The 17,057-nt window shown below is 42.4% G+C and overlaps 1 protein-coding gene across 2 annotated transcripts in view; it reads right to left on the minus strand.

Annotated features, from left to right (window-relative positions):
* The window catches only part of Lrmda (leucine rich melanocyte differentiation associated), a 1,020,626-nt gene that overhangs the window by 182,124 nt on the left and 821,445 nt on the right, over positions 1-17,057 (minus strand). For both annotated transcript variants that reach the window (XM_036199534.1, XM_036199535.1), the window contains one exon: positions 10,032-10,122. In XM_036199534.1, the coding sequence (XP_036055427.1) occupies positions 10,032-10,122 (91 nt within the window). The remainder of the gene's footprint in view (positions 1-10,031; positions 10,123-17,057) is intronic.

Here is a 17,057-nt window from a genome sequence, read left to right on the forward strand (position 1 = left end):
AATGTGCGACCCCCAAAGGGGTTGAGACCCACAGGTTGAGAACTGCTACACAGTTAATGCAATCAATGGGCATGATAATACATTTCCTTCCACAGGAGTAAAATTATATGAGCCAGTCTGCTATTTTCTATTATTCAGTTTCCATGTCACAAATGAAAAGTCAGCTTGAAATGACTGTTGAGTCCTTATTCCTGCTTTCCACAGTCCTTCTGTGTCCTTCCAATCTACTTCTTTAACCCAGCTCTCTGGAGTACCTACCCAAGTTATAGAATGAAGTCTTGTTCAGCTCCAGAACTGCAAACAAAATCAGCTGAGCTGTCTGCAGTAAACTGGTTATAGTTTGCCTTTCCACACTCCCTTTTCCTCACCCTTCTGTCTTTCTAGGGTAGTTTCTATGTCCAATTAGACTATAGGATTCCACAGCAGACCCCACCTGCTCCCATGACACCTGCGCACCACACACTTACGGCCGAAGCAGAAATGGGCCCCAGCAGTGACCTGAAGCCTGTGCAATTCTGAGGAAGGGAAATGAAAAGCCACCAATTCCTAATACCACAACCTTTATAAAACACACACGTCCCAACAAATCCAAGGTTATTAGAAAAGTAACAACCTCCTCCCTTGACCAGCCCTGCCAAAGGAAAAAAAAATTTCATTAGAATGAATAAAAAAGCAGAGTAGTAAATATTAATGGCTGCGATGGGGACACTGGAGGACAGAGGGCTGCATAGAGCAGGTGCTCTCGTCCCTCAGTTTCAACCCATGTGCAGCCAGTGACGTCATCCTTTGGCCTTCTTGGGCTTACCGACAGGCCATTTTTCATGATTTTACCATTTCTGGCCCAATGCAAACCTTTTAATTAAATGTACCACATGATTCCAGATGTTTGTTTATTTGTTCCAAAAAAAGGGGGTTGTAAAATCACTATGTGAGGAAAAATTCTGGGGCAGCAAGTAAAGTTTTGTATAAGACCCAAGGAAGCCGAGTTAGAAGAATCTGGAAGTGGGACCGTAACTCCCGGGCACAGCTTTCAGCAGAACAATCTAGACTAAAGGCACTGACTTCCCATAACTCCTTTCCACATGCTCATGACTGAGCAATAAAACTCACTGGGCATTTATTCCCTTTTAAAAGAATGTAACTAACTCAACTGCAGGCCAAATAATGGAGGGAACAAATTCTGTGGCCGCCTTGCCTGCTTCCTGTATGTTTGTTCCTGTAGCCATGAGATTTAGAACATTCCCCCCCCCCCCCAAATCTTCCATTTAACAGGCCAGATTACAGTGCATGCCTGAGTGGCAGGAGAGAATCCTGGGGGGGGGAGGGGAGGAACAGGGATGGGGAACAGGACCAGACCACAGCTTCCCACAGAGGAGGCTGGCTTCCTTACTGTCCCAGAACATACTCAGCCTCCAGGCCTCTTGTGTTTGCCACAGAACGCATCTCAGACTCTTTGCTTTATTCTGTGTGTCCACTGCCAGCCACTCTACACCTGGATCACTGAACACTGGGACATCTCAACACTATCCTAACTAAGTCAAGAGTTGTATATTTCAGGGTTAAAAACCAAATCATGAAGTAAATTATATGGAGAAGCTATTTCCTTTAATACCTGAGCCCTGATGAGTAAGACCACTGGTGACCTCAAATAGAGACTCCATGGTGGCCAAAGGTTGCTTTTACATGTCCCCATTTCTACCCCACTGGCAGTGTGTTCTAGATCCAGCTGTGTGCCACATCTGCTACCATGTTGTCACCACATGACCTTTGCTGGAAGCCTACTTATTTGTAACACACCAACTCATATCCTGGTTATCAAGAAAGCTAAATCTCCTCAACCTAGAGCAAAATCGCTTGGCTTTCATTCCCTGGAAGCCTCTGGACTCTAAGTCCTTATACTTGCAATGTTTTGACATGTGACATGTGGATTTACAAGCCTACATCACTCATAAGACTCCTTGTCCTTTCAGGAACCATATCTGACCTCACCTCTTACAATCTGACAGTAACAATCCAAGGTCTAAGGATGCTGAGGCAGGAGGATAATGAGTTCAAGATCAGCCCCACCTAAAGAGTGAGATCCTTTCACAAACACAATACTGTTTTGAAATAAATATAGGCCCCTTTGTCTGGTCAGGACTTGCCACAATTTGGAGCCACCCTATATAAAGGAACTTCATTTATAATTCCTTTTTCAAAACTGTATCCCTACCATTTATCAGTTGCATCTGGTCTTACTCCTCTCCTTCTTTACCCATGCCTCTTTTCTGGAACATCCTCCCTTGGCCCTCCACCTACTGCTTCCCCATATGTTCTTCAAAGTTCAAGTTCAACATCTTCTAAATAGCCATGCTCATTTTCATCATCTCTGATCCCACCTTCTCTGTGGAAACACTGCACAATGCCTTTTATCAAGCATGGTCACTTTAAATTTCCAGTGCATAAGACATTGTTGGATTGGCATTATGTCATAGACAGTAGGTCCTCATCCAAACATAAATCCTCCAATGATATTCTCTGGAGGAGAAATTCTAATATAGGTGCTGGATCCATGGACATGCTGGGGAGTCCCTGAAGTCTCATAGGAATCCTCATCCTTGGGGTCATATTTGACCACATCTCAGTTCCACTCTTACGATAAAAGCAGTAAGAAGCAGCCCATGTGTGGTTCATATCAATAGTGTGAGCATATGAGAGGCTGATGTAAGACGATCATGGGTTCAAGGTCAGCCTGATCTACCCAGTGAGAGCCTGTCACAAATATAGACTCACAAATAAACAGAAAGGCTCCCAGAATAAGCCCACAGTCCTGAAGTCACTAGCATATCTCAACTCTTTCACTATGTATTCTAGCTCACCATATTCTTTTTGGAAGGAGGCACATTTACTACCACATTTTATATAGGTTGTCTTTTGGGGGGGGTCACCTTCCTCACCTTTCACTTTACTGAGGTAAGGATACCGTTTGCAGGGGGAGGGGAAGTGGAGTCCATTTTTTCCCCTCCTTGCTTTGTATCTGGGGCAGCAGAACCAGATTGGTAGCCTGCCCGTGTCTGTGAGCATACCACAATTCTGCCCAAAGAATAGAAACGAAGCACTCCGAGGGATTGCAAGTGAAAAATCATCTTTGGAGGAAAAGGCTAGGAAAGGACGCTTATGGATTTCGTATGCTTGAAGGAGGCTGCTTAAAGTTCCTGGCTAAAGTCCACGCCAGTCTTGGTAATAGTCTAGCAGATTCATCCATCTTCAGATTCCACTTGGCTTGCTCTTCCATCACGGCCGCCCTCCCAGACAGCCAGCACACATTTGCACATCCATCTATATACACTCGGAAGTTTTAATCTACACGACCCTCCATTCCAATCCACCCAGCCCAGCTTGGTGCAGAGCAAAGCTATTGACCCTGCAAAGTAGCAGAGAGATGAATTTGATGACCCAGACTGGAGTTTTTAAACCATTCCAGCAAGGTCTAGAATCAAAGGAAAAGTACAATTTATTCGGCACTTAGTAAAGTCCTTTTACCTGGGAACAGAGCACACACACACACACACAGAAAATAGACTCCCACTGCCACACAGATGAAATAAACTTGTCAACTACAACTGTCAAATCCCGAGTCACCTTCATTAAGTAAAGGAGTCTTGAGTTTCACCTGGCATCTGAGAATTCCACCAAGAATATGCACATAAAAGCATTATGAAGGAAAGGAGTCTAAAGTAATGGGCTCTCTTCAAAGTGTCATCAGAGGAAATCATTTTACAAAATTAGAAAACACTAATAATAGCTCCCCACAAGAAACCAACATACACTTCCCCCTCGCAGCCAGGACTCAGGCATGGTGAGGGGTCTGAAAGGCAAGTCAAGACCTTCTCCTACTTCACAGATCCTCTGCTAAATGTGTCATTACCACAGGGAGTGGTTTTTCCTTTTCTCTCTCATTGTTTGTTTTCAAGTCTTTAGTGCATGTTCTATGGATAAATTTTTATCTGTCATGTTTGATAAACTTTCAATAAATGAGTGCCAGTTCATTACTATTATTGCTGTTGTTGTTGCCGTTACTTGATGAATACTGAACCCAAGGCACCACTGCCTCTTTCAGGTGAGAGTGAAGGAAACAGTCAGAGAACACAGCCCTTTGATAAGTGGGTAACTTTCATCCCAGTCTGAGCTGAGGTGGGCTCTACCTGGAACTACCACCAGAACCTCCAGTGCTCTATTTCGTTTTCTCAAACGGGCAATAATGACCACAAGAACTGCTTGGGGTGCAGCTATGGAGCAAGCCTGAGTAAATATGCCTGTTCATCTTGTAGCCAGTTTGTGTTACTGTTGTTTACAGTGTTCATCTCTATCTGTCTCTCACATCTCTTGAGGGCTGGCCTAGAAATGTGGTAAAAATTAAAATAAAGTTAAAAAGTAAAGAAGTAAAAAACTCGTACTGGCCGAAACAGAGAGATTGCTTCCAAATCCTACAGCATCCCCAACCCTGCCAAATTGTAATGAGCAACTTCATCACCAAGCAAACCCTCTGAGCCCTGCTTGTTGTCATGGAGTTTTCCTGGCTGACATGGCCCTACCCCAAACACCTATCTATGCAGACTCTACCTCTTCCCAAACATTCATTTAACTTGTATTCATTTCACTTGCTACTTTGATCCATAGAAGCAAAACATTGTATTTATGACTTCTCAGAAAATGTATCTTCTCAGATCTTGGGCTGAAAACAGTTTTAATAATACAAATGAAAAACAGTCACTGTTTTTCTTTTCTCTTTTGGACAGCACCCTCTGAGCTGCTCCCAGAGATATATAGAAAGATCAACTGCTAAACAGGAAATGCAATCCATATTTAAGAAATGGCAAATGATAACTAATTTTGATATTTCCTATGTAAATCATGCTGTAATTGTCCAGGCAATTAATTCTAAACATAAATAGACAAAACACCAAATTAGGGAAGAAAATGTGCAGCCAATAACTGTGTCAATACAAACAGTGGAGATTGCCAATGACCAGTGAGGTAGAAGGTTTTGAATCTTTGGGCAAGTTCTCAAATAAATTTCCTCATTCTTAGCTTTCTTTCTTTTGCATATTCAAAATCAAATGCTTAATGTAACTGGTAACTCCAGGACATTTTCAAGGCTGCATAAGCTTTCAAGGAGAAAAGTAATTGAGGGGCACTGAGGGGACTTCTGATTATTTCACAAAAATGTATATGCAGAAGAATGGTAGTGACATCCTCAGTGTCATAGCTGTAGGAGACATGCGATGACAGTGGGTAAGTCTGGTTATGGTATTGGTTCCATCTGTACCACCCTCTTGTCAGGGTTTGCACCTCATTGGAAATTACCTTTCCCAGAATCCCCTCTGGTGGATCAGTCTGGGTTAGGAGGTCATTCACGAAGAGACATTGTTGTAGGATTTGGAAATCTCAAAATGAGGAAGGGCAGAGCAATACACACAGTCATAATGTATGAGTGTGCTTGCAAGTGAGTTACCACAGAGTCATTTACCTGCACAGGTACTTCAGTCTGAAAACTCCAGCAGAGGGTTCCAAGGTGCCCCTGAGGTCCTATGTAACTTTACTACAACCATTTAGAGCCTCCAGCCTCCCTGCTGGTACCTCATGGTGGTTTGGGTACACTTAGCATTGGATATTTCCAGATACTACCTCTCTCTGTATATATTCCTCCATTTCTTTTGACACCGTGTCACAGCTGGCCCTTGCTTCATACATCCAGTGAGGATGATGAAGGTCAGGGGTAACCTTGGGATCAAGGCACAGAGCTTTGGATAAATCATCTTGTGTCTTTACTGCTCAGTGACTCTGGTCTCCCTCTAGCAGCCTTGGCATGCCCTTGTTGAACAGGGACGGGAATGCCCACTTACTCCCAAATGTTGTGAGAGCAGACTGAGAACAACACAGTCTTTGATCTAAAGAGAAATGGTTCCCCACAAGACACAACAGTCTACTCTGTACTCATGTGGACTCTACTTCTGATAGCTAACACATAGATTGGCAATGACTGTCATGCTGCAGTGGATCCTGTCCACATAACTTATTTTAAGAAACCTTTATCTAACAAATGTGTCAGTAATCTTCATAATGTGGTACTCAGTGAGGACACACTACACCTAGATTTCCAGTAAGTAACAGCAGAGATCAAGGATATATAGCTCAATGTTTATCCCCCATACTTCAACAATAAGCTGAAGTCTAGGGCAGTGCTCTGAGAGAAATATGAGGTGAGCATCCTGTACCCCTATGTATTCCAGAAAATAACTGTGTTAGTTCCTTCAATTGACCCCATCCCCCTGCTTGGCAAATACAATATTAAATAATATTGTATTATTTAATATGATAATAAAATAATATTATTAAAATAATCATCCACTTGGAAGTTATGCTTGGTGGTTAAATGGCCTCTGGCAATGTGTCACCAGATATGTCTTCCATCTTCATCCTTTGAGCTTCTGAAGGCAATGTGGTTGAGGGTGGAGGTGAACAAGGCCAGCCTTTCCACTGACTGTGCTCACCCTTGTCACTTCACAGAGCTATTGAAGACACTGATCTTCCCCTAGGTTTCATTACTCAGTTTTTACTGATGGGAGTCAACTTTCTATTACAGTAACTGATACCTGACACAATTATTTTGGCTTACAGTTTGGGGGACCTCAGTCCATGTTTGGCTGGCCTATTGTTTCTGAGGCCGATACAAAGAACAAATCATCATATCATGTCATAGCAAATACATATGAAGAAGGCTCTCACCTTGTAGCAAAAAGCAAAAGGGAAGAGGAGGAAGAATTGGGGCTTGGGTATCTCCCCTTCCCCTTGCAGGCATGCCCTCCATGATGTGATTTCCTCCTAATAAGCCCCACCTCTTAGAGTCTCCACAACTCCTAAAAGGGTCACAGGTTAGTGATCCAGCTTTGAACACAATATCTTTTGCAGGATAATGACCCAAACCCAGACAAATATATGGTGAACATTACAGCCCCATGCTAGGTGTTGTAGGTACAGATTCAAGAAAGTAGGAACAGCAATCTCTGCTCCCCACAAAAGCTGGTATCTATAGAAAACTTACCAAACAGGAATGTAGACAGTAGAATCTGAGAAGCCCCACCCATACCCTGGAGATGTACTATTTAACCCGGGAACTAAAGAACCGAGGAGTCTTTGATAGAAAGGAGGGAGGAGAGCTAGCCTTGCCTGTCACAGGGCTTTTATTCAGGAGTTTAAGACACACACACATACACACACACATTGGCTCTCACAGAAAGTAGAAGATAAACAATCACATTGGGAGCTGGAAAGAAATATGCTAAGGGCTCTCAAAAGAGAAAACACAATGCAGCTCAAAGCAGGAAGTTTCAAGCAGGAAGTGGAAAGTTCTGCACATGCCTACTCCTGTGATAGATGGCATCTACGGAAGTAACAAACAGAACTGTCTAGTCCCCACCTCCAGATCATCCTCCTTGGCTCAGTTTTCTTCACATTTTGCTACCAATCTTGAACCATGGATCCTGGGCCCATCAAATTCGACATTGGAAGTTACAGAAAAGGACAAGTGGAAATGGAACAGGCATAGGGAAGCAGCAATTTGCACATGAACAGAAACGCCTCTCTACCAGTTGTAGTTGTTGATGCGGAAGAGAAATAGATTGGGAACTGGGTGGATCAAAATTGTTTTCAAGTTCCAGTTTGGACACTGTAGGTCAGACATTTAGAAGGATCCTGACAAGAGTGACACAGTGTGCCTCTATCCTGTGCACAAAGGCCCTCAGCACAGGTGCTCACAAGCCATTTCCACTAAGGAATTAATAACTAGCATTCGAATGCTTTCCTAACTTATAATAATGAACACTTAGAATGGTAGGTCGCCTTAAATGTAAAAACAGCATGGCATTAAGTAGTTTCATTTTGGGTACCAAAACACCAATGGTTTTTTTTTTTCCATGCTGTATGTAATTCAGGCCAAGAGGAAGCACAGTGGTTGTGTTTAGCTAGATACTAAAACCATAGCCAGCCTTCAGGAGCTTCTTTGGCTCTCTCTGTCTCCTAGTGACTATGCACCCAAAGAACACTGTTACATGATACAGACCTTATTTTCAACATGCAACTTATGAGCCCAGGAGTTCAGAGGACCAGACAACAAGTACATTAAATATATGGGGCAATTCATCAGTAAAACTGGGGTATTGCTTGTTAGATCCCTTTAACATTTTCTATTTTTCCCATTTTTTTAGACTGTGATGTCATTCAAGAGTATAGTCTAACTTAGTAATTTTTGCACATATCAAATGTTACTAAAACTACCCCTAAAACTTGGACTGGAGATTCTCATGAACAGAATATTTGCTTATACATAGGACATTTGGCTATCCAACATCACAACACACATACATATACACACATACAAATACACACACACACACACACACACACACACACACACACGTGTGCACATGCACACACACATACACACACCTTCCTTTATTCCCCCCAAGGCTTACATTTTACTACTAAATTAACAGATAACATGTGACTCATTCTTGAGGAACCCCCGTCATCTCATGAGACCCTCCTACTGTGAAATCTAAATGTCACTGGCAGATACAGTCTTTGTAAGCAGACTTGGGGTCTTGGGGACTTCAGTCTCTGTGCAAATTACTCAATAGGTTATAGAGTGCAATTATCCTTATCACAGTGCCAAAAAACAATACACTGGTGAAAATCTAAAGCCAATTTTAGAGTATCTGCATTATTCCTTGTAGTAATGTTAACTCTGTTACTCTTACTCCTAATATTGTTTTTCCATGGGCATTCCCACCCAAGAGTCCCAAGAGAAGTGTTCCAGACCTTCAGGAGAACATTCACTGGAAAGACTTGTTCATTCCCCTGGGACAGCAATATCCTGGCTGTTCCACCTGACTGAGCAAAACTGACTTTCCCAAAGCTGACACTTGATGAAGAAAATCACAGCTGAACTACAATGAGGTCAAAAGTCACGTATAGGAGAGTTTTGCCGATGCCCACATGCCAGCCAGTCCATATAAGCACAAGTCACAGATTCCTGAAGCTTGACATGACTCTCTTCATCACTTCCTGCAGACTATTAATGTCCCAGTCATACAGCTGCCACCACTTTTGAAGCTCTTCCATAGCCTTTTATTCGATCCATACTGTGTCATGAGGATGACCAAGGAAGCCAATACCTATTCACTGACCACTGTGGGATTTTTATGCTGGAGAAAGCTGTGTTTAAAGCGTGCAATGTCCCTCTTCTAAGCCTGCCCTTATTTAACCTTGAAAGACAATTTGCAGTTAAGAAACAGAGATCTGATCACAGGAGAATATACCAGTAAACACATCAGACCACATGGCCTCTTCTTGCCCTCAGCAATTCTAGTTCAGCCAGTGATATATTCCTTGGGCCCAGAAGCTGGTTAAGGGACAAGACTTTTTCAGACGATAGTCTATGTCAGGATTCTGCTTTCTTTTGAATGAACGTGTCAGAGAAGCAAAAGGATTTCAACACTAGAAGAATCATGCAAACCAAATTATGTTTTCAGGACCAGAGAAGCTGGAAGAAATCAAGGTTCTTCCAGAAGTTACCAGGCAAACTGAAGTTCCTTTGAGATGTAATATAGAGTTCACTCTCTTTGAAATTACACATTTCAACTCTTACATTTCCACACATTGCTATTTTAACAACTACTACAGGGTTTCCCAGTGTCTCTCCACTACTATTACTGTATGGAATGGTCTTCTAAGTAATTGTTAAATACTATAATCTTTCTGTTTAAAGCAGGGGGTCACAAAATTATACCACAGGTTTATATGTCTCCCCTGCTTATGTAGGTTAAAATCTTTAGGTTTGACAGTACAGATTTCCCATCAAAAGCTTAAAAGAAAATCACTGGGTTCCTTGTCACAGGACAGGCACAGCAAGAACCACAGAGTTCCAGAGTTCTGCACAGCCAAGTATCCAGGTTACAATCACTGACAGGAACGGAAGGCCAAGTTCCTACCTCGGTGACTGGTGAGCTCTCTGGATGCAGAAGGCAAGGGTGTGTACTGGAGGTGGTCCTCAGGAGAGGCAGCATCATCCCCACTGGAAGCCTGCAAGAAAAAAGCAAAAGTCACCATGGAGAAACACCAGATGCTACCCATGGGCCCTTGATTACTAAACATATTTCACTGGGATGTGAGTTTGGAGAATGGGATCCACTTGGGCCTTCCTCTACCTTTTGAGATAGAAATCTAGTTAGCACAAGCATAGGAGGGTACAGCATTTTGGGGTGCTTTGAGATAGAGGACTTGTTGGTGATGTTGTAATCATCACTGTTGTTATGCAGAGCTGAAAGGAGGGGAGGAGAAAGAAGGGGCTGAAGGCAGGATGTTCTGTAGACTAATCCTGCTCCAGGCATGCTCCCAGAAACTGGGGGCAGTGAATGCAGGCTGTAAGCAGACTCCTAGGGTCATCACTGTGGAGGAGGCAGCATAGATGAGGGATCAGGACTGGCTTATGTGGACCTAGTGGCACAGAGGCAGAAGAAAGTAAAATCTATGTGACTCCTCATCTGATACCAACCCTGGAGAAATCCTTCTGGAGTTTGAATTGGGAATATAAATTCAATATTTCAATAGAGACTATTTCATACTTCACTGTTTGGGATATGTGTGGATACATAATGAGGTACACTGAAGATGAGCCCCAAATCTGAACATGGTATTATTTTATTTCCTGTATGTCTTCTACACAGAGCCTACAAGCATGCCATATGATAGACTTAGTGTGCCTGCCTTTTTTCTCTGGGGTCAGGAGAAGCTTCCACTTGTGGCATCAGGTTAGGGGTCAAAAGGTTTGGGTGTGTAGCTTGTGGAATTTTAGATGTTTTGGACTAGGGATGCTCAGAATATGTGATGGTTAGCAATGAGGCATCGTTGGCTGGAAGGTTAATGGAAAGTGAGACTCCATGAGACAGCCTCCATGAGGGCAACCTCTCTGTCAGAGTGGAACCGGGCACCAAAGTAGCTATTTGGAGGGCACGGGGCTTTCCCAGGCTCCTGTAAGTAACCCTTCACCTATGCTTGGTAAGGAAGCTCAATGTTCTCATTGATTTAGGGGGAAAAAGTCATTCAGATTCCCAAAAGAAGATGACATATAGGACGGCATTCTGTTTTATTTTTTTTCTAATTGTACATCAGCAGCTTTTTGATTGTAACAAATAACTGTGGCTAGTTACCCTGTGAGGAACTGTGTAGAAGGTAGCTTGTGCCTGTGGTGTTAACCCTTTCCTGAACTTTATGTTCTTGTAAGCTGAGCAGAGAGAAATTATGACAGCTTAGGAGTTCACATGGCATGGTTCCAACAGCCAATATGTCCCCTGAAGAGCTTGGTTACTTTGACATAAAGCATCACCATTATACTTAACTGAGATTTCTAAATTAAATGCAACTTTTTTTTAATATCTGAGAAAGAACATCTGCTAGAAGTGAAATCATAAGCTTTCAACCTTTCCAAAAGCCCCATGAAAAAGTAAATTTCATTAATGCCTCATTTTTCTTTCCAGAAGAAGAAATTCATTCTACAGGGTATGTTTACCCTGCCAGCAGCGAGTCTTCTCTGCAAAGAGATTACCTGTGCTACGGGAATCCGAACTAAGGGCAGATTAGACCTGCTTGCCACGAAAACCCTTTAAACTTCATTTCTGACATTTGAGGTGTTTGATTAAGCAGCTTTCGGGGCAGACTTACAGAGAGAGGTCTGAACAGAGCAAAATTAGAAGCTTTGTCCCTTAGCAGGATCAGATTTGAGGGAACACTTGTCCACTCCAGCTGAAAGGCAAACACAATGAACATACAGGGTATTTTAAAGCTTGGTCCCAATATATTGGAACCAGACAGAGAAAAGTGTGGCCGCAGAGGAAAGTGTTCTTAAAAGGTTGCTATACCCCAACCCTGAACACTTAGCATGCTGCAAGTATGTGGACAAGAAAGAAATTTAATTAAAACCCAAACCCTACATCTGCCAGTTGTCTCTTCGTTTGGCCTCTGAGGTCTACTGTAGCCCTGTAGCCGACGTGATACTTGAAACACAGCAACAGTGTTCTAATGTGATACTTGAAACACAGCAACAGTGTTCTAAATATGGAGGCCTTTCTGTGCTTGCTGAAGGACAGATAAAGGGATAGGATGGGGACTGTCCAGCAGACTTCCTCCAAAGGTACCCCAGACTTTGTTTTTACCAGTGTTTTTGCAACACCTCATCCTTTAAAATAAATAAATAAATAAAACATGGACTCCCAACCCAATAGGAGTTTCATGTTGCTATGCTATGGAATTTTTAGACTTGGATTTCGGCTGTTGTTGATGATGTGATGAGCAGCTGTTCCTAAAAAACAAACTGGAAGACGCACTACCTTTCAGCAAATACCTCTGACTGTACAAGACATCAGAGTTCTGTAGCTGAGGGGAAAGAAACTTAGTCTTGTTTTCAATTGTAGAGAGGATAAGAGTTTCGTAGCTGTCATTCAATGCCCAGCAATTAATTACTTTTCTGCTCATCATCCATTTGGTGACACAAACTCAATTTATGGGAAAGAATCCAGAAAAATAACATTTTTGCAAACTAGGCTTTTTGGTGGGATTTATACAGCTCAGTGTTTCAGGAGACTCAACAAATCAAGATTCTATCTACCTGTTCTTCAGCTTGGCTTTTTTCAAAATGAAAACCACTGGGATTTTTCAGTGTGATCCACACACGTGTACGCCACATCTTATCCCCAGAAACACAACTCATAAAAGCCAGGTTCACATATGAAAGAAACAGACAAGAAAATTCCTTCCCTTTGCACACTATCTGCCAAAGGATAGAGAACTCACCTTGGACTTGAGGCAATACACACATAGCAACTTGAGCTAATAGAGGCATAAGTAGGCAACATGTACATAATGTTTTCTTTTATGTGTATTAAGAAGAAATGCCTATGGTAAGAACAAGGAAATCTGGACAAGCCTGAATCTACAGGACCATAAAGATCCTCCAACCTTTGATTCCTTGCCAATTTTCCTAAGTGCCGATGGCGGAGATTTGTAGCTTCACATTTTACTTTTATCTCCTGTTAGAGGATATTTGTCATGTCTACAATAAAATCTCAGTATTCAAGATACATGAAGAATGTCCTCCAGTCAACAAAAGTACATACTAGAAGACAATGGGCAAAGGAAATTCCAGGGGGTTCAGAGTCAATAATCGAGAGAGAATTTCATCAGATTTGCTAACAGGCCATGAGAGCTAAGACAGAATGTGATTCTGCCAGCCATGGTATGATCGGACTTCATTTCCTCATGCTAGAACACAGAGAAAGACATGAAGGCTGATCTCTCAGCCCTGCCAAGGGGAATGTGTTGCTGGTTCCAGTGACTTGGAGAGGTGTATGGCATTCCTGAGGATGACACCTGTGATTATCCTATTACCTCCACATGTGCACATTTGTCCACTTGCACACACATGTGCATATGCATGCACATGCATGTGAGCATGCACACACAAATAAAAATATAAGATCATAAGCTAGAGGAAATTTCACCCACATGTTGCAAATAGAAACATGAGGCGACTTTAATCGGTGCACTACTCCTAACCAAAGCTGAAATAACTTAGTTATTGTCAATGAGGCGCCAATGAAATAGTATATATTTATATGAATGGTTAACACGTAGTGTTTGAGAGCAGTAAGCCTGGTTGAAAACACCTTAATTCAGATAAGCCTAAAAATGCCGATGGACTGGAGTGTAAGTGGCGAATGACAAACGTTGCATCGTTTTGCCTACGTCCACATGTGCCCATTTGGTTTCCCATATGTACAAGAACCTCAAAACCATAGCAGACACATATGAAAGTCCTTGCCTCTGCCAAGGGGCACAGTAATTAGACTGGAGCTAATACAGTATGTGTGCTGGTTATTTCTATTGATCAAAGAATAGGTTTGACACAGAGACTTCAAAATATTAAAAAATGACAGCTTTTAAATGATGGCTACCTGTACCCTTAATGTTTAAACCTTTCCACACTTTGGAAATTTTTAAAAATTAAACATGAAAACTAACAATACAAGACTCCCATTTCTAGTCCATGCGATCTTCTATTGCTATCAACCCTAAGTGATGTCCTAGCTCTTGTATACTGTAGACTAATGTCATCTCTGGTTGTGATTGTGACAAATATATCTCATTTGTACTTCTCATAAAGATACTAAATATGACCCATAGAATGGACAAAAAAAAAAAAATCAGGTAATGGCAAAGATGTGCTCCAGATTCTAAGACTTGAGGTGTTTGTCCCAGCCTTGCAGGAGACTTGCCTATGATCTGCCAATGTACAGGGAGGGTCCCATGAGTGTTCTTTCACCCATTCTCAACTGGAGAGTCGCTAACAACATTTTAAAAATCACAGTAGTAATAGTTAATGGGCACTAACACATTGCAGAAGGCAATTTCCATCAAGCAAGAGTTGTCAGGTCCAAAGGAAGCTCCCTTTTCCCAAATTTGGGCAGTCAAATAAAGGCCAGCATTCCTCAGGACATGCCAGGCAGGTTCCCTTCCACTAACAGGGCCCATTTCCCTAATCACCCTCAGAAAGGACAAAGGGCAACCTGTGGTTTCTTAGCATAGCAAAGCACGTGCTGGCTCCCTCAGTATGGCAAGTACCTGCTAAACATTTCAGAATCTAGTTAGCATCCTACCATTTCTCCTCTCCTACCCCAACTGCTCCAGCTCATCGCTTCCCTCCCCTCAGCTACTCATTCTCCTACAGCTCCGCTATTTCAGCTATTCGCTCTCTTGTTCTCACACTGTCTGTCTTCATCTCCTGCCCCTCCACCACTCTCTCCCCTTCTCTCTCTGCTCTGTTCCTGCTTCTCACCCAGCCTGGTCCAGTTAGCTGGTCATATTCAGACTACTACTTTTCTACCTCTGCTCTGGATTCTTCCAGATGCTCCTGGCTGTTCTCTCTCTCTCATATCTACAAGAAAAACCTCCCCTTAACCACACCACAGAGTGGCCTGTTGTGTCACCAGTGTGCATGAGAGGGAAGCTAGAGCTTTGAGAATTCTGTTGGGAAAGGTTCACTGAAAGTCTAGAACATTCTAGGAGAGACTTATAGAGTGAGAATCTCTAACAGTGACCACAGGAAATGAAAGTGCTTGGGTGACTATGTAGCATTAAAGACCCTTCCCAATGAGCACTGTGACGACTGCAGCTCAGGGCAGGCATTTGTGATCATCCTGGTAAACACAGGGAGTGTGATGCCGAGTACAGGAACAGAGATTTTGCAGGCTTCAGAACAAGGAGGGGCAGCTACAAAGTTGTTTAATAGCCACAAATCTCTGACTATTTTTCACAAAATACCATAGAAGACCACAGCTCCACAACTCATCCCCCATCACTCAGCTCAAGTGGAGTTCTTTGGTATGCTCACTCACCCCTAAATCATACGCCACATAAAGTGATCCCAGGGCTGGGAAATTTTTCAGCCTCTTTCAAGTAGAAGTAATCTTCACTTCTCATCACAATTCATTCCCTGAAACCACAGCAGAAAGCTGACTCCTCTAAAAACATTTAGTTTTCTTCTCCAAAGAAAAAGCACTGATCATTTAGTTATCAAATACTTAGCAATCATCTGCTGGAGGCCAGGCCTGTGCTGAGGATATCAAGAAAAATGATGAGGAGCGTAGTTATATTCCTGGCATATCGAAAAATTATACCATGATTAATATGGGTCATGAAGAGTCATCAGCTCCAACCAGGACTCTCATAAATACTCTTGTTTGACAGCTGCACATGGCAACTATAATCATGTCTGTACATGTTTCTTATTCATGCTACAGGAAAGCTTTTAAAAGTACCGGTACTGACTTTCTGAAATGAACTATATGCTCTTAGTCCTTGTACTAAATATGATGGTTGACTAAATATGACACTTTAAAGTCAAAGATAAGACTACAGTTTAGCAGTTCTCAACCTGTGGGTCCTGACCCCCTTGAAGACCACATGTCAGATATCTGGAATATCAGACATTTATATTCATAACAGTAGCAAAATTACAGTTATGATGGAGCAACAGATAATTTCATGTTTGGTGGGTCACCACAACGTGAGGAAGGGTATTAAAGGGTCGCAGCATTAGAAAATCGAGAACTACTACTCTATATTGTCATTGTAGTTTAACCTACACAGGTGAGAACAGGAAGACAAAGATCAAAGGAACAAGTCACAAAAGTGAAGAGCCATCCTGAAGGCTGAAGCTTCCAGCCTTTTTTACAAGGGACATCCCCCCCCACCTCCCCACCCCCCACCCCCACACCCCCCACTCCCACACACCCCCGCCCATCAAGCACAAAGCAAGACATTCAACATCAGTGATGGAAGTATGGGATTGGAACCATTGACTACTTTGAGATGACGAACAGTTAGGTCATACCAACAAACAGAAGTCAAGAAAAGGAGTGGAAAAAACAACTAGGTAGGGGTTAGATTTTTAACTCATGACTACAAAACCAAGAGGGAGGGAAGGATTGGGCAGAATCTGGACACTTAGCTGAGAGAGGGTGAGGAGAGTGGTCCAGGTCAGATGGGGCAGAGAAGAGGTATGAGGGCAATTGTGTCAAAGGCCTCTCTAAAGAATGAAAGCCCTTTGAAGCTAACTGCCTGAAGCATTCCAGTTGATTCTATCTGATCTACAGGGGCCTTAGTTCTGCAAGTAACCCCAGAGGGCATTTGGCTGGGAACAGTAGTTCACAAATATTTATGGGGAGGAAAGGGGTAGAGAACAGATCCTAAAAGGGAAAAATGGATGGTGGCTCTGGGTTTTTGTGAGCTGCTTCTTAATCAACTCATAGAATGAGAATCATAAAGAACTTCTCCATCTCCAGGGCCGTAGCTTCCAAAACATGTTTAGCAGCTGCTTATTCAAATGAAAAAAAAATTGAAAAAAATCTAAATATTAGATAACAAAAAAAAAAACCAGCAAATTTTCTTACGATGAACAACAA

The sequence above is a fragment of the Onychomys torridus genome, chromosome 9, assembly GCF_903995425.1.
Source record: "Onychomys torridus chromosome 9, mOncTor1.1, whole genome shotgun sequence".
Taxonomy (NCBI): Eukaryota; Metazoa; Chordata; class Mammalia; order Rodentia; family Cricetidae; genus Onychomys; species Onychomys torridus.